The sequence below is a fragment of the Onychomys torridus genome, chromosome 11, assembly GCF_903995425.1.
Source record: "Onychomys torridus chromosome 11, mOncTor1.1, whole genome shotgun sequence".
Lineage (NCBI taxonomy): Eukaryota > Metazoa > Chordata > Mammalia > Rodentia > Cricetidae > Onychomys > Onychomys torridus.
Window position 1 is genome coordinate 34,400,013 of NC_050453.1, and position 19,041 is coordinate 34,419,053.

The 19,041-nt window shown below is 43.2% G+C and overlaps 1 protein-coding gene across 1 annotated transcript in view; it reads left to right on the forward strand.

Annotated features, from left to right (window-relative positions):
- Tnn (tenascin N) overlaps nt 1-19,041 on the forward strand; it is an 85,155-nt gene that overhangs the window by 56,431 nt on the left and 9,683 nt on the right. Inside the window, 7 exon segments of the mRNA XM_036201840.1 lie at nt 508-771; nt 5,207-5,470; nt 8,353-8,483; nt 9,841-9,973; nt 10,366-10,517; nt 17,118-17,214; nt 18,085-18,252. Of these exon segments, the coding sequence (XP_036057733.1) occupies nt 508-771; nt 5,207-5,470; nt 8,353-8,483; nt 9,841-9,973; nt 10,366-10,517; nt 17,118-17,214; nt 18,085-18,252 (1,209 nt within the window).

Below are 19,041 nucleotides of genomic sequence, written 5' to 3' on the forward strand. Positions count from 1 at the left end.
TCTAGTAGAAGACATACCCTAGATTTTCAGATTCTGGTTGGGCGGGTTTCTACTTGAATAGGGCAGCGTTCCTGGGAAGAGCTGTGCACACATATGAAGCAGAAATAACAGAGAAATAACAGACACTAAGTGCACAAACCCCCACCCAAATGGAGGTGTATGAGATGGAAAACCACAGAAAATTAAAACTCTCACCAGTCAACATGGCTAACAGTTTCTGCACCCTGGGCCTGTTAACGGTGCATATTGATTTATTGTTGTCATCTTCATCATCATCATCATCATCATCATCACTTTCATCATCATAGTGTGTGTGTGTGTGTGTGTGTGTGTAGGCACGCAGGTCATGGCACATGTGTGGAGGTCAAAGGATAATTTTCTAGAATTAGTTCTCTCCTCCATTTTTATCAGTTTGGGGATCACACTCAGGCTGCTACACATCTGGACAAATGCCTTTACTGACTTGCTGAACCAATAACACATACTGACTAAGACTTTTCCTTGTAGACATTGACAGTCCCAAAAACCTGGTGACCAATCAGGTGACAGAAAATACAGCCACCATCTCCTGGGACCCGGTGCAGGCTGATATTGACAGGTACATGGTGCGCTATACATCTGCTGATGGGGAGACCAGGGAGATTCCAGTGAGGAAGGAGAAGAGCAGCACAGTTCTCACAGGCCTGAGACCGGGTGTGGAGTACACCGTCCAAGTATGGGCTCAGAAGGGGGCCCGGGAGAGCAAGAAGGCCAGAACCAAGGCCCCCACAGGTAATGAATGTTATTCATTGGGAGTGTCAGGGCTGCCCTGGAATATCAGATATCCTTTTCCTTTTTTCTTTCTTTCTTTCTTTCTTTCTTTCTTTCTTTCTTTCTTTCTTTCTTTCTCTCTCTCTTTTCCTTTATTTCTTTTTTTAAGATTTATTTATTTATTATGTATATAGTATTCTGCCTGCTTGTATGCCTGCAGGCCAGAAGAGGACACCAGATCTCAATATAGATGGCTGTGAGCCACCATGTGGTTGCTGGGGATTGAACTGAGGACCTCTGGAAGAAGAGCCAGTGCTCTTAACCTCTGAGCCATCTCTCCAGGCCCCCGCTTTTCTTTTTCATAGATGGATGTGAAATAGGTGGTAAGGGATGAGCAAAGTGGGTTAATAAATAGGGGTTCATCTACTATTGCTGAATGATGGCACTGATGTTTTGGGGTCTGTGACCTCAGAGACCAGATTGTTTTAGGAGGGCATCTTAATCCATTTCCTTTGACATACAGAGTACCTGTCAGGGACAACGTAAAATTGTAAACAACAAAAGGTTTTTTGGTTTATAGTTGTAGGGTCTGGAAAGTCCAAAACAAGAGTTTCAGTGTCTGTTGACCTTTGTCCTGTATCATAATACACATAGACAGATGAACAGATGTAGGACAAAGAGAAGGCAGGAAGGTCTACCTTAAGCCTAGACCTGAGCTGATTTGTCTGCTCCTGTGGAATGGCATTAGTCCTTTCATGAGAGCAGACCTAACTACCAACTAATCATCTCTTAGAAGTTCTACTTCTTAAAACTTCACTGAGTGTTTTGATGTATAAAAAGAAAGAAAGAAAAACACCAAAAAACCTAACAAAACTTCTATTCACTTTTAAAGAGAAAACAAAACAAAACAAAAACCTCTAATAGACCCCCTGCTGAGCAGTTCTACTAATGCCTTGAAACTTTTTCTGTAGCATATGTCCTTTACTGTTAATGTTTCCCAGCTACTAAAAATTGTATGAGCTAATGTAAAATAAATATAAAAGTTCTAAAATTGGGCTGAAGAGATGGCTCAGAGGTTAAGAGCGCCAAATGTTCTTCCAGAGGTCCTGAGTTCAATTCCCAGCACCCACATGGTGGCTCACAACCATCTGTAATAAGATCTTGCACCCTCTTCTGTATACATAATGAATAAATAAATCTTTAAAATAAAGTTCTAAAATTATTGGGTTAAAGGATTGTTTTGAGACAAGCTGTTATGTTGACATAATAGAAACTGTGTGGTATAAAGTTACTCTCATCACCCTGGGAAGCGGAGGCCCTATGTCTAGTATGAAGCCAACTTTACATCACCATTTTTTAAGTGCCAGGTCCAGGGATAGAGTGATAAACACAAAAAAGTATGATCTCTGTTCTCCTGACCTGCAGTGGGAGAGATAGGCAATAAACAAAAGGAAAGCTTCTAACTGTAAATTATGATAAGCCCTATGAAGGACATGGAAATGGTGTGGGTCTGGAGAACAGTGGGTTGCAAGGCACAGTGTTTGGATGGTTTGGGTGAGTAGTCATAGGATATGCATTGTCAGATACACCAAAGAAATGGTTAAGCAAGAATGGAGTTTCTTTAGAATAGCCGAGTGTAAGGGTTGACTTGGTAGCTCCCTCTGCAGGAGACCTAGGCTCCTTGGCTGTTATGTATCAGTCACTCTTAGGGAACCATATTCATTTACTTGGTAAACATACATCTGTATTTCAGTGGGATGGGGCCTTGGAAAGGACAGGGCATGACTTGAACATTGTACATATCAGTTTTCAAATGTTCTCCTCAAATCTGAGATATAGTGCCAGGACTCACTACTAGGCAGTCTAGGGAATGAGGACCTCAGATGGATGGCCATGTGCTTAGCTTTGACTCTGCTATGCTGTCCTGTTAAAGTGTTCTCTAAAAATAAAAAAATAAAAATAAAAAACAACAACAACAACAACAACAAAAAACCCCAAAACAACAACAACAACAAAAAAACCCACCTTAATATAATTAGTTAAATATAAGTAAAACAAATTGTTCAGTCAGACTAAACACTGGACTAATGGCTATGTGTTGGACAATATTGAGGGGAAGCTGGCCAAGTCTGGCTTAAGTAAGAGCATACGTTAGGAGTCTAATCTGCAGTGAGAGGATCGAGGAATGGAAAGAGGTAGGTATATTGGAGCAACTGTCCTGAGATGAGGTGGGAAGGAGCAGCATCGTTAGGTTACACAGGAGCACTGGGTGCCTGAAGGAACAACTGTGCCCTGTCTATGGACTAGAGACACAACGCAGCATCCATTTCAAAGCAGTTTTCAGGACACAGTGAGAATAAGTTGAAGAAATGACAAAGAAAGAAAAAGAAAGATCTGCAAAGAAATTACTATTCAAATCTGGGTGAGCCAGTGATGGTTTGGAGAAGGGTGATGGTGCCAGAGGAAGAGAAAAGGGGTTGGAGATACAAACAATAGTCCTTGTTGACCAGTAAGACATGGGATATGGAAAAAATAAAGAATCAAGTATAACCGTGTCTGGTTTGAGCAACATGGAAGGTTTCCATTTTTTTTTTTTTTTAAAGAAGAATCTGTGTTTGGAGCTAAGAGGCCAAGAGATATTTGTCTCTTCAGGGAGGCAATCAAGACTTAAATACTTAAATTTGAGATACAGGTGAGATTTTTGTTTTTAGCTAAGTGAATGGTTAGTTTTTATTAGTTCCACAGATATGTACTGAGAGTGTGAGACAAGCCAGGCATTGTAGTGGGTATACAATAAATAGTACATACAAACCAGGGGCTTATAATTGATCTCCTGTTCCACAAGGGTATCTAGTAAATATTTCAAGCCACAGACATGTAGGATCATAGTAGTGAGAAATGGGGAGGGAGAGAATAAGAGAGGGAGGGAAGGAGAAAGGTTGAGAGAGAAAGAGAGGGAGGGGAGAGAAAAAGAGAGAGGAGAGAGGAGAGAGAGAGAGAGAGAGAGAGAGAGAGAGAGAGAGAGAGAGAGAGAGAGAGAATATGAATGAGAGAATATCCAAACCAATATTTAGATGTTCCAACATATGAAGATTATAAGCTAAGAGCTGAAGAAGAAGCAAGGCAGAGGGACCAATGAATTGAAAAGAACATTTGAAGAGTGTGAAATTATGGAAGGCAAGAACTGAGTGTGTTCCAAGAATGGAATAGATCTGTTCTACAAAATGCTGTTCAAACATTGAGTAAAGGCCAGGCAGTCATGGCACATGCCTTTAATCCCAGCACTGGGGAGGCAAAGGCAGGAGGATCTCTGTGAGTTTGAGGCCAGCCTTGTCTACAGAGTGAGTTCCAGGATAGGCTCCAAAGCTACACAGAGAAACCCTATCTCAAAAACAAAACAAAACAAAACAAAACAAAACAAAACAAAACAAAACAACCCAAAAAACCCAAACCCAAAACCAAAACCAAAACCAAAAATTGAGTAAACTGAGGATGTCAAGTGTCCATTAGAGATCTGTCCATACAGAAATGTTCAGTGACCTATACTAGCAGAGTTGATGCAGGGCCATGGTAGAGTTGAGGCTTGAATGGGAGGTGAGTGGTGCTGAGATAGACAGATCCTCCTCTGGTTGTTGGTTGAGAGGTACAGAGAAATGGCATGAGGTATGAAGAGAGGGGAGCTCCTGGAGCTTGATTTTCTGAGATGGATGGTGGAGAAGAAGATATTAGTGTTCAAGAGACAGAGAGAGGAAAAGAAGAAAGCCCTGGAGATGGTGGGAGAAGACCTCACAATTCAGAGCAGAGAGGTCTTGGTTTGAAAACAAGCAATGGGGATGAGAGTCTTCATTTCTTTTCTGAGTCAAGGGGGCTGGAGGGTAGTTGGTGAAGCAGAGTAGGAACAATGGGGAGAGCCTATAGGAGGATGTTCCAGCTGTGGTTTGGGGCTTAGCTAGTTCAGGTTTTCATTGTGATGCTGGTGAAAACTGGGTGGACAGAATGTTTCCAGATTGACAAAGAGAGAGAAGATCTGGTTCTTTCCCTGTGATATCTAGTGTCTTGTTTCCCTGGAAAATGGAAACTGGGGCACTCTTACAGGCCCGCCTTTATCTCTCTCTTTCTTTCTTTGTTTCTCTCTCTCCCTCCCTCTCTCCCTCCCTCTCTCTCTCTCTCTCTCTCTCTCATTCATTCATCTTTTAAAATAGAGCCCCACCATGCAGCCCTGGCTGGGCTTGAATCTGTGCTCTTCTTGCCTCTGAACTATTGAGATTGCAGGAGTGGACACTATATCTGCTTTATTCCTGTATTCACGAGGATGATACACTATTAATGATTAAATTGTACCAGTAATAATTATACTGTTACTAGCTCTTTTGAATGGAGGGAAACTCTTGTGAAAGGGGTGGTGAGATGCCTTTCATGGTTCTGAATTCAGCCTTTTCTAAATCTTAAAAAAAAGAAATTGACAGCCCCAAGAACTTGGTGACCAACCGGGTGACCGAGAATACAGCCACCATCTCCTGGGACCCCGTGCGAGCCACCATTGACAGGTACATGGTACGCTACACCTCTGCGGATGGAGAGACCAAGGAGATTCCAGTGTCAAAGGACCAGAGTAGCACTGTCCTGACGGGCCTGAAGCCAGGCATGGAATATACCATCCATGTGTGGGCCCAGAAGGGGGCCCGGGAGAGCAAGAAGGCTGATACAAAGGCCCTCACAGGTACTGTGACACTTCATCCTTGCCAAGAGTGAATCTTCCTCTATAAATAGGGTGAGGAGAGAGGAGAGGGAGATAGTTGCTTTATCTGAAGATGTTCTCCAAGTGGTTCCCCATTGATCATGTTTGTATGTTTATGTGTCCATGCATTCATGTGTATGTATGCATGTGTGTATGTGCATGGAGTTGATATGGGGTGTCAGTTGCTCTCCACATTAATTTTTGAGATGGTCTCTCTTTGATTTGGCTAGGCTGTCAGGCCAATGAAGTTCAAGGGATCTACCTGTCTCTACCTCCTCTGCCCTGAGGTTATAGACATGTGCTATTGTCTCTGGCTTTTTATAGGTAGTAGGGGGTCTGAACTTAGATGCCCATGCATGCATATGAAGCACTTTACCCACTGAGCCTTCTCTTCAGCTTCGTAGTTTCCTTTTTAAGGTACTACTTTGACAGGCCAGGTAGGGTGGAGGGCACAGGGAGTGATGGTTGGGTGAGTTATTCTTCCTCAGGCCTATCTGCTGAGCCCAGATGCCAGGGACAGATCCCTGCTTTGTATTAGAAATGGGGTTGGGTCTCATTTCCTGCTGGCAGGAGAAGGAAACAGGAAGCTAGTTTCAATCTTTCAAGGTGGAGATGGAGGTGATGGCAGAGCATCCTCCTCCATGTCATCATCTGTGGATGACCAAAGGTGCCTGGGTTGCATGTGAATGTGTGTGATGGGGAGTCTGGTCATAGATGAGCGTTAGGGAACTGGCCCTCTGTGGGACCCAAAGTCTGTGATCCCTTCAGGCATTCTGAACAAGGTCCATTTACCTCCTCTATAATCAGTAGAGGAGCCATAAATTTCTTGATGGTTTTATTAATTAAAATTAGCATTAAAAATCCATATTAAAATATTAGAACAAAAGAAATTCACATTAGAAAATATGGGTAAAACAAAACCCCAAACAAACCCCAATGTACTTTTTCCCTCATCTTAGACTCTTGTGTGGCTCTAGCAATGGATGGCTATTGTCTTCCTTTCTCTGCTCCGTTACTCTCATCCTCTCTTCTGCCAATCCCTTCATCCTCCTTTATCTTCTCTTTGCTTTACTTTCCCCAGTTTAAAACAATTAAATTATGTTTCTCTCTCCTTCCCTCCTTCCTCTTTCTTTCCTTCCCCTCCTCTCTCTCTCTCTCTCTCTCTTTCTGTGTATGTCTGTGTGGGCACAAGCATCCACAGCACACATGGGGGTCATAGAACAATTGCAGGAGCTGGTTCTCTCCTTCCTTCATGTAGGTTCTGGGATTGAACTCAGGTTGTCAGGTTTGCTGGCAGAGCCATTTTGTCAGCCCCGCTTTTCCCAATTTTAAAGACAATAATGATATTTTTATCTTCCTGCTTCATAGAAATATGAAAGTAACCAAATCAGACATCTCAAGTCCACAGCCAGGGGACAGATGTGAATCAAAGAGGAGGCAGAAACTACCTTAAAATATTTAAATAGCTATGCCCTGCTTTGATTCTGAAGGAGTTTCAGTTTCTCTATGTGATGGATAAAGTATGATCCATGCCAGATGCTATGCTTTAGAAAATCAAACCAAGCCGATATTACAAAGACTCAAAATTTGTCAAAACAACCTAATTCAAAACAACAGCTGTCTGATTTCTATTAAAATACTGCAATTCAGTTCTCAGCTGAAATGCTACTGGGGAGAAAATAGCCTGGAGATGTCTTTTTGGGAAGTTCTAAATTAAAATTGCCTTTTATGATTTTTTTCAAAATGGAAATTTCCATTCATATCTTGTTTGCTTGAAAAATATGAACATTCTAACCAGCTTTGGTGAGAATTAGTATTTTTGCTGAGCTTTTGTTTTCCTGGTCTGCATGTACGTGCTCACATACCTATGCATGCCCTCTGTTACATACTTACATACCCATGCACGCCTTCTGGTACATGCTCACTAGTGTGTGCCCTCTGGTACATACTCACACACATGTGTATGCCCTCTGGTATATACTCATGTGCCCATGCATACCCTCTGGTACATACTTACATACTCATGTATGCCCTCTGGTACATACTCACACACATGTGTATGCCCTCTGGCATTTCAGTAGGGAAGGTGTCTGCACCTTCCTAGCTAACAGCCCTCCCACCTCTTTTCCTGAGTCCAGGAAGTCCACTCCAAAGTGCAGGAAGGCCTCTGGCCTCAAGCTCTCTGAAATCCTCCTGGTTCAGCCTCTTGAGTCGTGGGATGATAGGTATGCATGACCATACCCAGTTTCGTTCTGTTTTAACACATAACACTGTCTCTAATTTCTGTACTGTGTATGTACTGAAGGCCACACAAAGGTGTTTAAGAAATAGAATTTTGTATTTTTATGCTAACTTAATTTTGTCCTAAGTCTTCTTACATGTTATGGCTCCTAATCTCATCATGTAAGTTTTGGGGATTTCTCAGTGCTGGGCATTAGAGGCGCCCTAGCTTTTCATTACCTCTCCATACAATGTTCTCTGAGCAATCCCTAGGTTCTGTGTGCAGGGCCCTTTCTAACCTGTGGCTCTCATTCTTCCAAACCACATAGGGAGCTCCACCACCACCGACAACCAGTGTGCCAGATTACACTCTTCATATTTACCACTCTGGGAATCTACTTGGGAAACGAGGCCCAGGGTCCCTCCCTCTAGAGACTACTCAAAGCCATATCCCTAAATCCTCTTGACTTCCACAGATTTGACTTTTAGAAACAATGGTTGGGAGGGCTCTGAGCAAGAACAGGACTCCCAACTGCTTAAAGGCAGGGAGAGAAATGGGAAAATACCTAGAAAGAAAATAAAAACAGATCACTTAAAATTATGTATATTTTAGGAGCAATTATTACCTGGCTTCTTATTTACAGAAATTGACCCTCCCAAAAATCTTCGTCCATTTGGTGTAACACATTCTGGTGGGGTGTTGACCTGGATGCCTCCCTCTGCTCAAATTGATGGCTACATTTTGACCTACCAGTTCCCAAATGGCACAGTGAAGGTATGAGGGTGTCTTTTATTTCTCTTGGTGCCTTCTCTTCACAGTCTCCCTGTAGAACAAGTTGGCTTGACTTGTTGATCCCCCATTGCTAAGTGATGTTATTTGTGAATACCATGTTCTCATTGTATGGACTAACCTCTGTGCCTGCTCCTAGCTGACTGCTACACATTTGGGGGCCGAGCATAGACCCTATTTTATTGTTCACTTGTTCCTTGCTTATTCCGCTGTTCTTGGGGCTCAAACTCTGGGTGGTGTGCACACTAGGCATGCTCTGTGTCACTGAGCTCCACTGTCAGCCCTGATACTGCTGCTAGTTCCTCCTCCTCCTGCTCCTCCTCCTCCTCTTCCTCCTCCTGCTCCTCCTCCACCTCTTCCTCCCCCCCTTCTATAAATTGTTGGGTCTGCTTAATACATTTACATTCCAGGAGGACTGAGAATTTTTTTGTCTGTTTTGTTTATTTTTTGTATCTAAAACATTTAGGATAGTGCTTAGCATGCAGTTGGTATGAATGTTTTCTTTTCTTTTCTTTTTGGTGATCGTGAGGATTTTAACTCAGGGGCCTTATATGTATTAGGCAAATACTCTAACTCTGAATTATGTCACTAGCTCTTTTTAATATTTTTATTTTGAGACAAGGTCTCACTAAATTGACTTCAAACTTGAACTCTTTCTGCTTCAGTCTTGAAAGCAGCTAAGATCAGAGGTGTGTGTCACCATTCCTGGGGCCATCAATAAATACTCACTGAATAAATAGATGACCATTATTTCAAGGGCTAGCCTTCCTCATGAATCTCTGAAGTCCAGAAAAGTTTCCAAACTTGGCCAAATAGAAAATTGTCATTATCTCTCTTTGGCAATAAATAAGCAAACAGAAAAATAAGAAATAAGAAGTAAAAAAAAGGGGCACTTTGATTGATTCATTATTACAATGAGAGTCAGTCCAATGTTTATTAGAGTGAGTAAGACATATTCATTGAAATACCGACTACTTCTGTGTCTCACAGATATTATGGCCAGTTTTGCCTTCTTTTTAAAACCGTGTTCTTAGTCCAGCATTGTCAGCCTGCTGCTGATAGCATTGGCTAGTGCTATATCCAAAGGCATGAATCTCTAGGCAACGTGGCTGCTTCTCTAGTGGTGGCCATGCAAGGCCTTGGCTTTCAGCGAGCTCTTCTGGGGGGGGGGGGCTGACTCTCCATGGCATGACCCTCCAGGGGAGCGACTGAGACTCACTGGGATTCTGGGCTGCCAGTGAGCACTTGGAGAGCTGCTGCCATCGAGTTAGGAAATGCTGCTGATGCCCAGGGTGCTGGGAAGAGACACTGACTTGCCTCCCGTCTGTTACCCACTTTGTAGGAAGTGCAGCTCCAAAGAGGCCAGCAGAGGTTTGAACTGCAAGACCTGGAACAGGGTGTCACCTACCCTATTTCCCTGGTTGCCTTTAAGGGTGACCGCAGGAGCCGGAGTGTATCCACCACCCTTTCTACAGGTAATATGGAATCCAGCCTTTTAAATGACAATAAGTAGAGACAGGCATTGGAGAGGCCTGGGAGGAGCATGGAGTTATGGAAAAATAAAAATGGGGTTGTGGATTCCAAACAAATTCACCTCATAGTGAAGAGACCAAAGAAGGCAAAACTGGCGTTGCACCTGGGAGAGCTAACCTAGGACATCGAGTGACACGAACCTAACTTAAAGGTGCAGAATTGATGTGAGCAGAGAAAGCGAGAAAACTAATAGTGAGGCAAGAACTGGAAGAGGCGAAATAGTGTAGGATGCTCTGAAATAATTCCTGAACAGAGTGAATTGCCTCGTGACGGGGAAAGCTGTGCTGTTTCTTTCCTTCCCTTCTGACAACGCTGTCCTTCTGCTTGCTCTCAGTGGACGCCCGTTTCCCACACCCCTCAGACTGCAGTCAGGTTCAACAGAACACCAATGCCGCCAGTGGCCTCTACACAATCTACCTAAATGGTGACGCCAGCCGGCCCATGCAGGTGTACTGCGACATGGACACGGATGGAGGGGGCTGGATTGTGAGTCCTAACGGTACCCAGAGGAGCTCCGTGGAATCCCTTCTTTCTCAGCCTAGGGAGATGGTCACAGCTGCCCCATGGAGGTTCTCTTTCTTCTCTGCCCATGGGGGGAGGAGCTTTAATGGCTTGCAATGGTTTGGAGAGAGATTTTTATCCCCTTGTAAGGAGAGAACTTAGGGCTTAACACTGGTCACCGAACCGCCTTGGTTAAACCAAAGCTAAGGATTATGAGTTTATCATCATCTAATAATGCCTGGTATGTATATTATTCCTATATTCTACCCTCTTCAAAGTATTTTAAAAAACTAGACCTTCCCATGATGCTTTAGTGTGAGAGGGTTATTATTCTTGTCTTACCAAGAGGGAAGCTGAAGCTTATGAAGAAAGATCTTTGGTTGAGTGAGTGACACACATTAGTGACATTGCTAGAACCACAGTCCAGGAGTCACGTCTGCTAGATCCTTGGTCTTTCTGATGGCTCATCTTAGGTCAGCCAAGATGTAAATTCATGGCCTCTTTGATGGATCAGTCCTCTGAGCTGGGACCTGGTCTAGGGTCTAGACTTTGGGTTCTGTAGGACAGAAACATGATTCTAGGGCTTTGAATCGAAAGATCAAGGCCAGAGTCAGGAAGCCTGGGCTGTGTCTAGCTGTCTCCTACTGTCGGGAGGTTTTATTCTCTTGGGCCATTGCCTGCTTATACTACATCACTTCCGTCATTGCTTGTTGATTCAGTTCTATGACGAACCTTTGAAGATTGCAGGTGGATCATTCTTTCTCCCTCTCTTGGCTTCTCCCTGTGTCTGAACTGACAAAGGGTCTTATTTTTCTCAAGTAATAGGCAGCCTTCACTTGCTGTGCACTGTTACCTATTGTGGGAAAGAGAAAGCCTGGTCTCATAGTGCCCAACTATGTTCATTTACATGTTTGCTCAGGGCTCTGGGAAGCCAGACGTTTGAGCAGCCACAGGTGAAATGATACCATTTGATGAGCAGCAATGAAGAAAACTTAATATCTGTACAGTGGCAAAGAATAGTTGAATGTCTGTTTCATCCAACAATTGGATGGATGGCAGAGACACTTCATTTATAAAGTAATACAACATGGGAGGTTGTAACATGGGAGGTCTCCCACCTGAGCAGGCCCAGAGGCCTGTGCCTGCTACTTTTCATCAGCACCATTTTGCTGATCAGCATCAGTTTGCTCCGGCCTACAGCCCAATTTCCTGCCATTGTGCCTGTAATTGACCATTGGTAGGGTATCAGCACTGTTCAGTGTGGCCTTTTTGAAAGCTAAGCTTATACAGGGAAGGAATCATTTATCTAAGGCAGGAGAGAGAGAAAGAGAGAGAGAGAGAGAGAGAGAGAGAGAGAGAGAGAGAGAAGAGAGAGAGAGGAGAGAGAGAGAGATTGAGATTTGTCTCTCTGCTTGCACAACCCATGAAATGTTGCACAGATATTTAGTGAGTACCTACTATGTATCAGACACTGATTCATAGACTAATGACCCAGCAGTGAACAGACCAGATGGGTTCCTGACTTCAAGAAATTTACCTTCTGTATCCTGTGCAGATGAGTCTGACTCAAACATAATCAGTTATAGGACCACTGAATCCACTCAGCCCATGTTTTATTTGGTTCAAGGGTCTTCTGTCCCTGAAAGATGACCCAGGCTTCTTTTGAGCTTTTAAAATCCTTTTATGGAAGTTGTTCTCTGTCCCAGGCAGCAGGAACCTAATTCAATGAACAGGCAGAAGGACTTTGCCCTGAGGCGACCCAGGCTTCCAGGAGGAGGCTGGAAAGAACATCAGGGAACACTTAAGAGTCTCAAATCTTTCCTTCTTGGAAGTCTAGGCTGCATCAGAGGCTCTTTCCACAGGCATTTAAGTGCAGTCTTGACTTTTCCTCTTGATTTAGTCATTCAGAACAGTGAGTAATGTCTCCAGCACAATGATAATGCTGGATTGTAGAACTCTTTAAAGATATTTTACCACCTCTTAAGACTTATTTCCTTCCGCTATTCTTCCGTAGTTCATTCCAGCACATGCTAATCTCTGCATAGATTGAAAGCCTCAATCAAAGCCATCTGATCAAGATGTATAAGTTATCTGTGTGGTTACTACACTTAAATATGATATAATAAAATGCAAACTAAAAATTATTGAGATGTAATAACAACTTGTTGTTACCTGTTTGTGCCAGGCTCTGCCATTTCATGATTTGCTGACCTTACTGAAGCCTCCATTTAAGCTCTTAGGTGATAGGGCTTAGTTACATCTTGATCTGACAGTTGAGAGAAGTGAAGCTTGGGCTGTGGTTGTGACTCAGTTGGTAAAGTGCTGGCCTAGTGTGTGTGCAGCCCCGGGACTGTTCCCTGGCACCACAGAAGACTGGATGGGATGGTCACATGGGAGGTAGAGGAAAGGGAGTGGGATTAGAAGTTCAAGATCATCCTTAGCTACATGTGAGTTTGAGACTAGCCTGGGCTACACTGAGACCTTGTATTTGGGGGAAAGATGAAACTAGCCAACTTAAAAATGAAATTAGCCAACTTAGCCAAGGATACATCTACTAAGTGTGGAGATTCCAGAGTCAGCTTCCCTGGACATACTGGGGCATTATTAAAAACAAAACAAAAAACCCAAACCCAAAACATGCTCATTGATTGGAGATAGAGACATTGGCAATGCATCTGTCCTTAGAAGGGCAGGCTCAGAATCAATCCCAGCCTTGGAGTGGGAATGCTATTCACACAATGGGTAGACATGTAAGGAAGTGTCAGGACCACATCCAGCCTAGGATTCAGCTGTCTGTGGTACAAGAAGAATCTGAGAATGGGGTTGACATAGGCTCCTCACCAGGAAACAAGTCTCCCAAGCCTTCAGAAATGCTACTGAGGAAATAGACCTAAAGGTGAAACTGCATGTTATCCTTGTTTGGGCCACTAAATGGTTATGTGACTATATGGCTAATTTTCTGAGCTTTGCCATCTGTGAAATGGCATCGTTACTTCTTTCTGAGAGTCAACACTGCATGGATGTCCAGTAAATGGTGTGAATGGTTGCTATATAAGTAAGTGAATGAAGAATGAAAAAAGCAAAAAAAAACCAAAACCAAAAAACAAAAACAAAATGGGGAAGCTTTAATGGGCAACCGAGAAAAGGAGAGTAAGAACAGCTGTGTTGATTGACAGTATTAATACTGTGTGTAATGACTTGCTGCGATTTTTCCTAAATTCTGCTATCAGCTCATTCCCATTCATAGGACATATTTGGAGGACACGTACCATCTAGTTTTCCCAGAAATGGTGCGGTGGACTTCTCTTTCCCACTTGAACCTCTGCTTTACAGAGAACTGGCTGAGATCAGAAACCAAAATGATGACTGACTCATTATCCCTTCAGTTGCCAGGAAGTGTTTGTGGCTGACTTGGAGTCTGGAACATTCTTTTCCCATGGATGTCTTTGTTCTGCACCTCCTTGGCTGTAGTACTTGGTGCTACAAAGGGAGTTAATGTGAGCGCCCATGTGGGAGCTAAAGTGAACACCCATGCAGGAGTTAATGTGAGCGCCCATGCAGGAGTTAATGTGAGCACCCATGTGGGACTTCTGCAGGCTTAGGATTTCCTCCTCTCTCACTCAATCCTCCTAGGGAAAATGTAAAGATCACACAACCATTAGGTTTACTTCAGGAAATTTAAGATCATGGACAGTAGACTTTTGTGTTGGGACTTCTTCATTTAGATGAGTACAAGGAAAAAATTGGTAGAGATACAATTCTAGTCTTTGGTCAGTGGTTGCTAATTATTACTGAATGGGCTAGGATGGCTTTTAGCTTGGCTCTCAAGTTCAAGCGGAATAATAGGTGTTACCATTTTCAATACTGTGTGCAGGTGTGTTTGGGGTTAGGGACTTTTCAAGTTCATTTCATACAAAGAGTCTGATTTACTCCCAGGGGAACTGACCTTCCTTTTCTGACTAGAGATCTTTTTGTAAAGAAAGCAACCCATTTATCTGAAATAGAACCCAGATCAGTCTCCATTTTCTCATTTTCCATTCACTCCTCAGCCCATCCCAGCCTGGCTTCTTGTCTCTAACACAATCCTTGCTGAAGTAGCTGGTGATTTCCATGTCTCTAAATCCCAGGGAGATTTGCTCTTACATCCCTTTACCTCTGCTCAGTATTGGACACTACTGACCGTGATTTCTCTTTGTGGCTCTTGTGATTACACATTTTTCTAGTTTTCTTTCTGTTTTCCTAGTTGTTTCTTCTCTCCTGAATGAGATCATCCACGCCCATGAGCATATTGGAGTTCTGACTTTCTTCCTAGAGGGCAGTACCCTCCCCTGTGCCTTCATTCCTGCCCCATGCCCCCAGTCTCAGTGGATCTCTAAATCCATTAGAACAGAGTGGTTCTGCTGTAGTGACAGAGCACTCTCCATTCTTGTGCTCTAACCCATGAGCTGTTTTGCTCATGCGTGCGATGCCTTCTGTAGCTTTGGCAGTCACCACTCTGAGTGGTGACTCAGTGGTTCAGGCTACTTCCATTTTGTGGCTGGGCCATTTCAACATGTGACTTCTTCCATGGGACATGGCAGTGGAAGACAGCATGGAGAACTCCATCTACTCTGGTCCTTGTAAGAGTCTTTTGGCTAGAAATAGTCACATTGCTTTTACTTAACCGGAAAGAATGCTGAAAAAGGTCCTCTGTTCTTGGGACAAAAAAAGTGAAATGACTTGGCGAATTCTTACCATTTTCCCCCACCTTAGAAATCAAGCCTAGGTCTCTCTTTAGTACCCCAATCCCTTTAACCAATTACATGAGACTTTTCTTCACCAGGAAACCTCAGGAAGAATTCATACTGGACCAGGGATGTAGCTCAGTGGTAGAGCACTTGCCTAGCACTCACAAGACCCTGGGTTCGATTCCCAGTACAGCTGAAAAGAAAGGAAAACAACCCCTCAGCTCACACAGTGTCCCCAGACGAGTTTAAGATATCCTCTCAAAAGCGGTCCCTCTCAGAATCTCCCTTCTGCAAGAACAGCTGAGCAATACTTACCCAGTTCTGCGAACTGTAACTCCTGTAGCACAGGAGTGCCCATGGTGGGATCGTGTAGTTGGTCAAGTCGGAAAAACATGGGCTGGATAACCAATCAGCTTGGGTGTGTGAGCACTCACTATTGACTCTCATCTTTCAGTTCCACATTCTGTCTGCCACCAGGCCTGTCGAGTTTTCTTTCTGTGGACTTCTGTCTTTTCTCAGGGTTTTGTCTACTTTACTGTTCCCTGTCGACAGCACACTGCCTTGGTCTCCAGACTGGTCACCTTTCTTCTACTCCCAGCCCCAGCCAGGCTCTTTTCTACAGTCAGAAGGATCTGGGGGAAGATCCTATTTCCTGATTAGAATCCTCCAAAATTGCCATCGCTTTACTTATTAATTTATCTATCCATCTATCTATCCATCTATCTATCTATCTATCTATCTATCTATCTATCTATCTATCTATTTATTACAATGGGTCATCGTCAACCAAATTGAATCCCACCAGGGCTGACTTTTGCCCATTTTCCAGCCTCCTCTTCTATTCCTTCCTAATGAGCACCCAGAACCTCCACTAGTCCAGTCTTCCTTTCTCTTCCTGATGCTTTTGCTCACCTTGCAGCCCTCAGCTACTTCCCAGGGGAGTGTTCTTGGCTCTTGACTTAGGTTCAGTCCTGTATCTTTCCTTCATAGCTCTTATCATTGATTGAATTGAATCTTATCTGTTTGATCACTTAATTCATGTCTGTCTTATTTACGGATTGTTTGATCCATCTGGACAGGAACCATTTCTCGTTTATTCATTTTACCTATCACCTTGCATGGTTTCTACTAGATAGTAGATGCTTGATAAATTTCTGTTGGTCCATAAATACTAAATACTCGTGATTAAAATAATTCCTCCTTTTAAGCTGTTTAAGTGGAAAATCAAAGACAGTCTGTAAATATATCATGCTGCAATTGAGTCGAATGCTGAAAGGCTGTATGTCAGAGACAGCAAAGATCTGGAATGTTCTGTCCTACACAACCAACTACTGCTTCTCTCAAGTTTTTCTGTGCTCTATGGGTGAAATTTCTTGAGGACAAGAATGTTCCCTGGGGGCTGGAGAGATGGCTCAGAGGTTAAGAGCACTGGCTGTTCTTCCAGAGATCCTGAGTTCGATTCCCAGCAACCACATGGTGGCTCACAGCCATCTGTAATGAGAGCTGGTGCCCTCTTCTGGTATGCAGGCATACATGCAGACAGTATACATAATAAATAAATCTTAGAAAAAGAAAAGAAAAGAATGTTCCCTTTTAGGTACTACACATTTTCATACCTGGAATAATATTTCTCCTAAAATTCTTATTAATATAATAGACAGTATAGTCAATATACTAAGATATAAGTAAAAAATTGTTTCTAAAAAATGAAGATGTACCATTTTAGGAAACCAGTGCATGTGCAGGTTCATAGTTTCTGCTTGCCTCTCAGAACCACCTGGAAAACACAACCACCATTTCTCTACCCTTTAGTTATGTCTGTTCAGGAGCAGAGCAAAGCATTCATTTCCTTTCTCAGGTCTTCCAGAGGCGGAACACTGGGCAGCTGGATTTCTTCAAGCGTTGGCGGAGTTATGTAGAAGGTTTTGGGGACCCCATGAAGGAGTTCTGGCTTGGTATGATCTCTTAGAATCAGGAAGGTGGGGTTGTGGGATGATAACATCCCTCTTGATGATCTGGACAGGCCAATTAAGGAAGGTACCCAGTTTCAAGGAGAGGTCCAAGGAATAGGGACACTATGTGGTGTGGCCATGCTGATGGGAAGGCTCTTGCACACTAGTGCTGGGTGAAGAGATGGGATGTCCGGAAGTGGCTTTTATGATGTAGCTAAGCTCTTTGGAATCTTTGCAGAGCCTGCATTTCATACAACCACAGTAGAAAGACAGTTGATTGATTTGGATCCTGGGCTCTCATTAAGACGATGTACTAGCAGTTCCTGTAATTCTGCTAGTGCAGCCAGATATTATGGGCAGTAGTTTTGCCCATTTTCCCTCTGCTCTCTTTTGGAGCAGATGTTCACAGAGAGTTAAACGGCCAATAAAAACATCTACTGGGAAATACGAAATTAAAAAGATTGAATCTGGGCATTCAGTGTATAATAGAGTAGATGATGTTTGTGGTTTGCTTGGTACAGTCTCCTTTGAGTTCTGAGGATGAGTAGCTGATCTATTCTTCTACTTGTGAGCTGTGTAGACAGAAAGAAGGTCTGCTTCTGCTTTAGAGAGGTGGGTCCAGGGGGCAGATTACCCCAATACTACACACCCTCTCTTACATGATGGCATTCCATGAAGTCAACAGCATTGTCATGCTAAAGAAATAACAGAATGGGAGTATTAACACCCCAGGAGAAAGTGTTAGGAAAGCCCTTTATTAACAGAGAAGATGAATACTAAGACGACCTTCAGCTCTGAATGTCTCAGATGCAGATAGTGAGAGCTCACATACAAGAGTTGATTGGTCATTAGAATTCCATTCCATGTTTTTAGGACTTGATAAACTACACAACCTCACCACTGGCACTCCTACTCGATATGAGGTGAGGGCAGACTTACAGACTGCCAACGAATCCGCCTACGCTGTGTATGATTTCTTCCAAGTGGCGTCCAGCAAAGAGCGGTACAAGCTGTCAGTTGGGAAGTACAGAGGCACAGCAGGTAAGAGGCCTTTCTCTCGCCAGGAGTCTCTCGCTCCATCATCTGAGGGTTGGTTTGCCGTGTGCCATGGATGTGGGTTGTGGAATACTGGTATCTAGTGGTTGGTTGTCTTCACTAACAGTGGAGGTGATGCTCTCTGAAGATGTTTGAGGATTAAGGATGTCAGAACAATCTTTAGCCATAACACCAGAAGTTTTGTGTATTCCCTCCCCCGGACTCCCCCAGACCCTCCTTCTGTGCTGCTCTGGTTTTGGCTAATTGTACATTAGTCTGTTGAAACAATTTCATTTTGCCTTTCAGTGGACTTCCACACACAGTGTGACTGTTATGTTTGTCTGTGTAACTGTGTGTGTGTGTGTGTGTGTGTGTGTGTGTGTGTGTGTGTGTGTGTTTTCAACATCTTGTGGTATTTTGCTGTAAATTAAAACAGAAAAATGAAAGTGCTGAGTCAAGAAGTAAGAACTTTAGGTCTCATTAGCTTACACAACAGGGTCGACACAAACTGAATGGTTTAGCCCAAAGCAGGGACCTTTAGCCTCCATTAGCTGCTCGCTGGATTTTGGCCAGTGGGTGGTGTGTTCAGTTCTATAGGGAAAGGAACGCTATTAAGCAGCATGACTGAAATACTGGAATTATACTGACAGATATTTTAAGAGATGGTATGGTTGTAGTTGTTGCTTTAATACCGATATTTCAAGAATGATACTTATGCCTTTTAAACAAAGTCTGTCCTCTGCCTTTTGCTTGATTCCTACTTTGGTATAATCACCTAGGAATGTGTTACTGGCC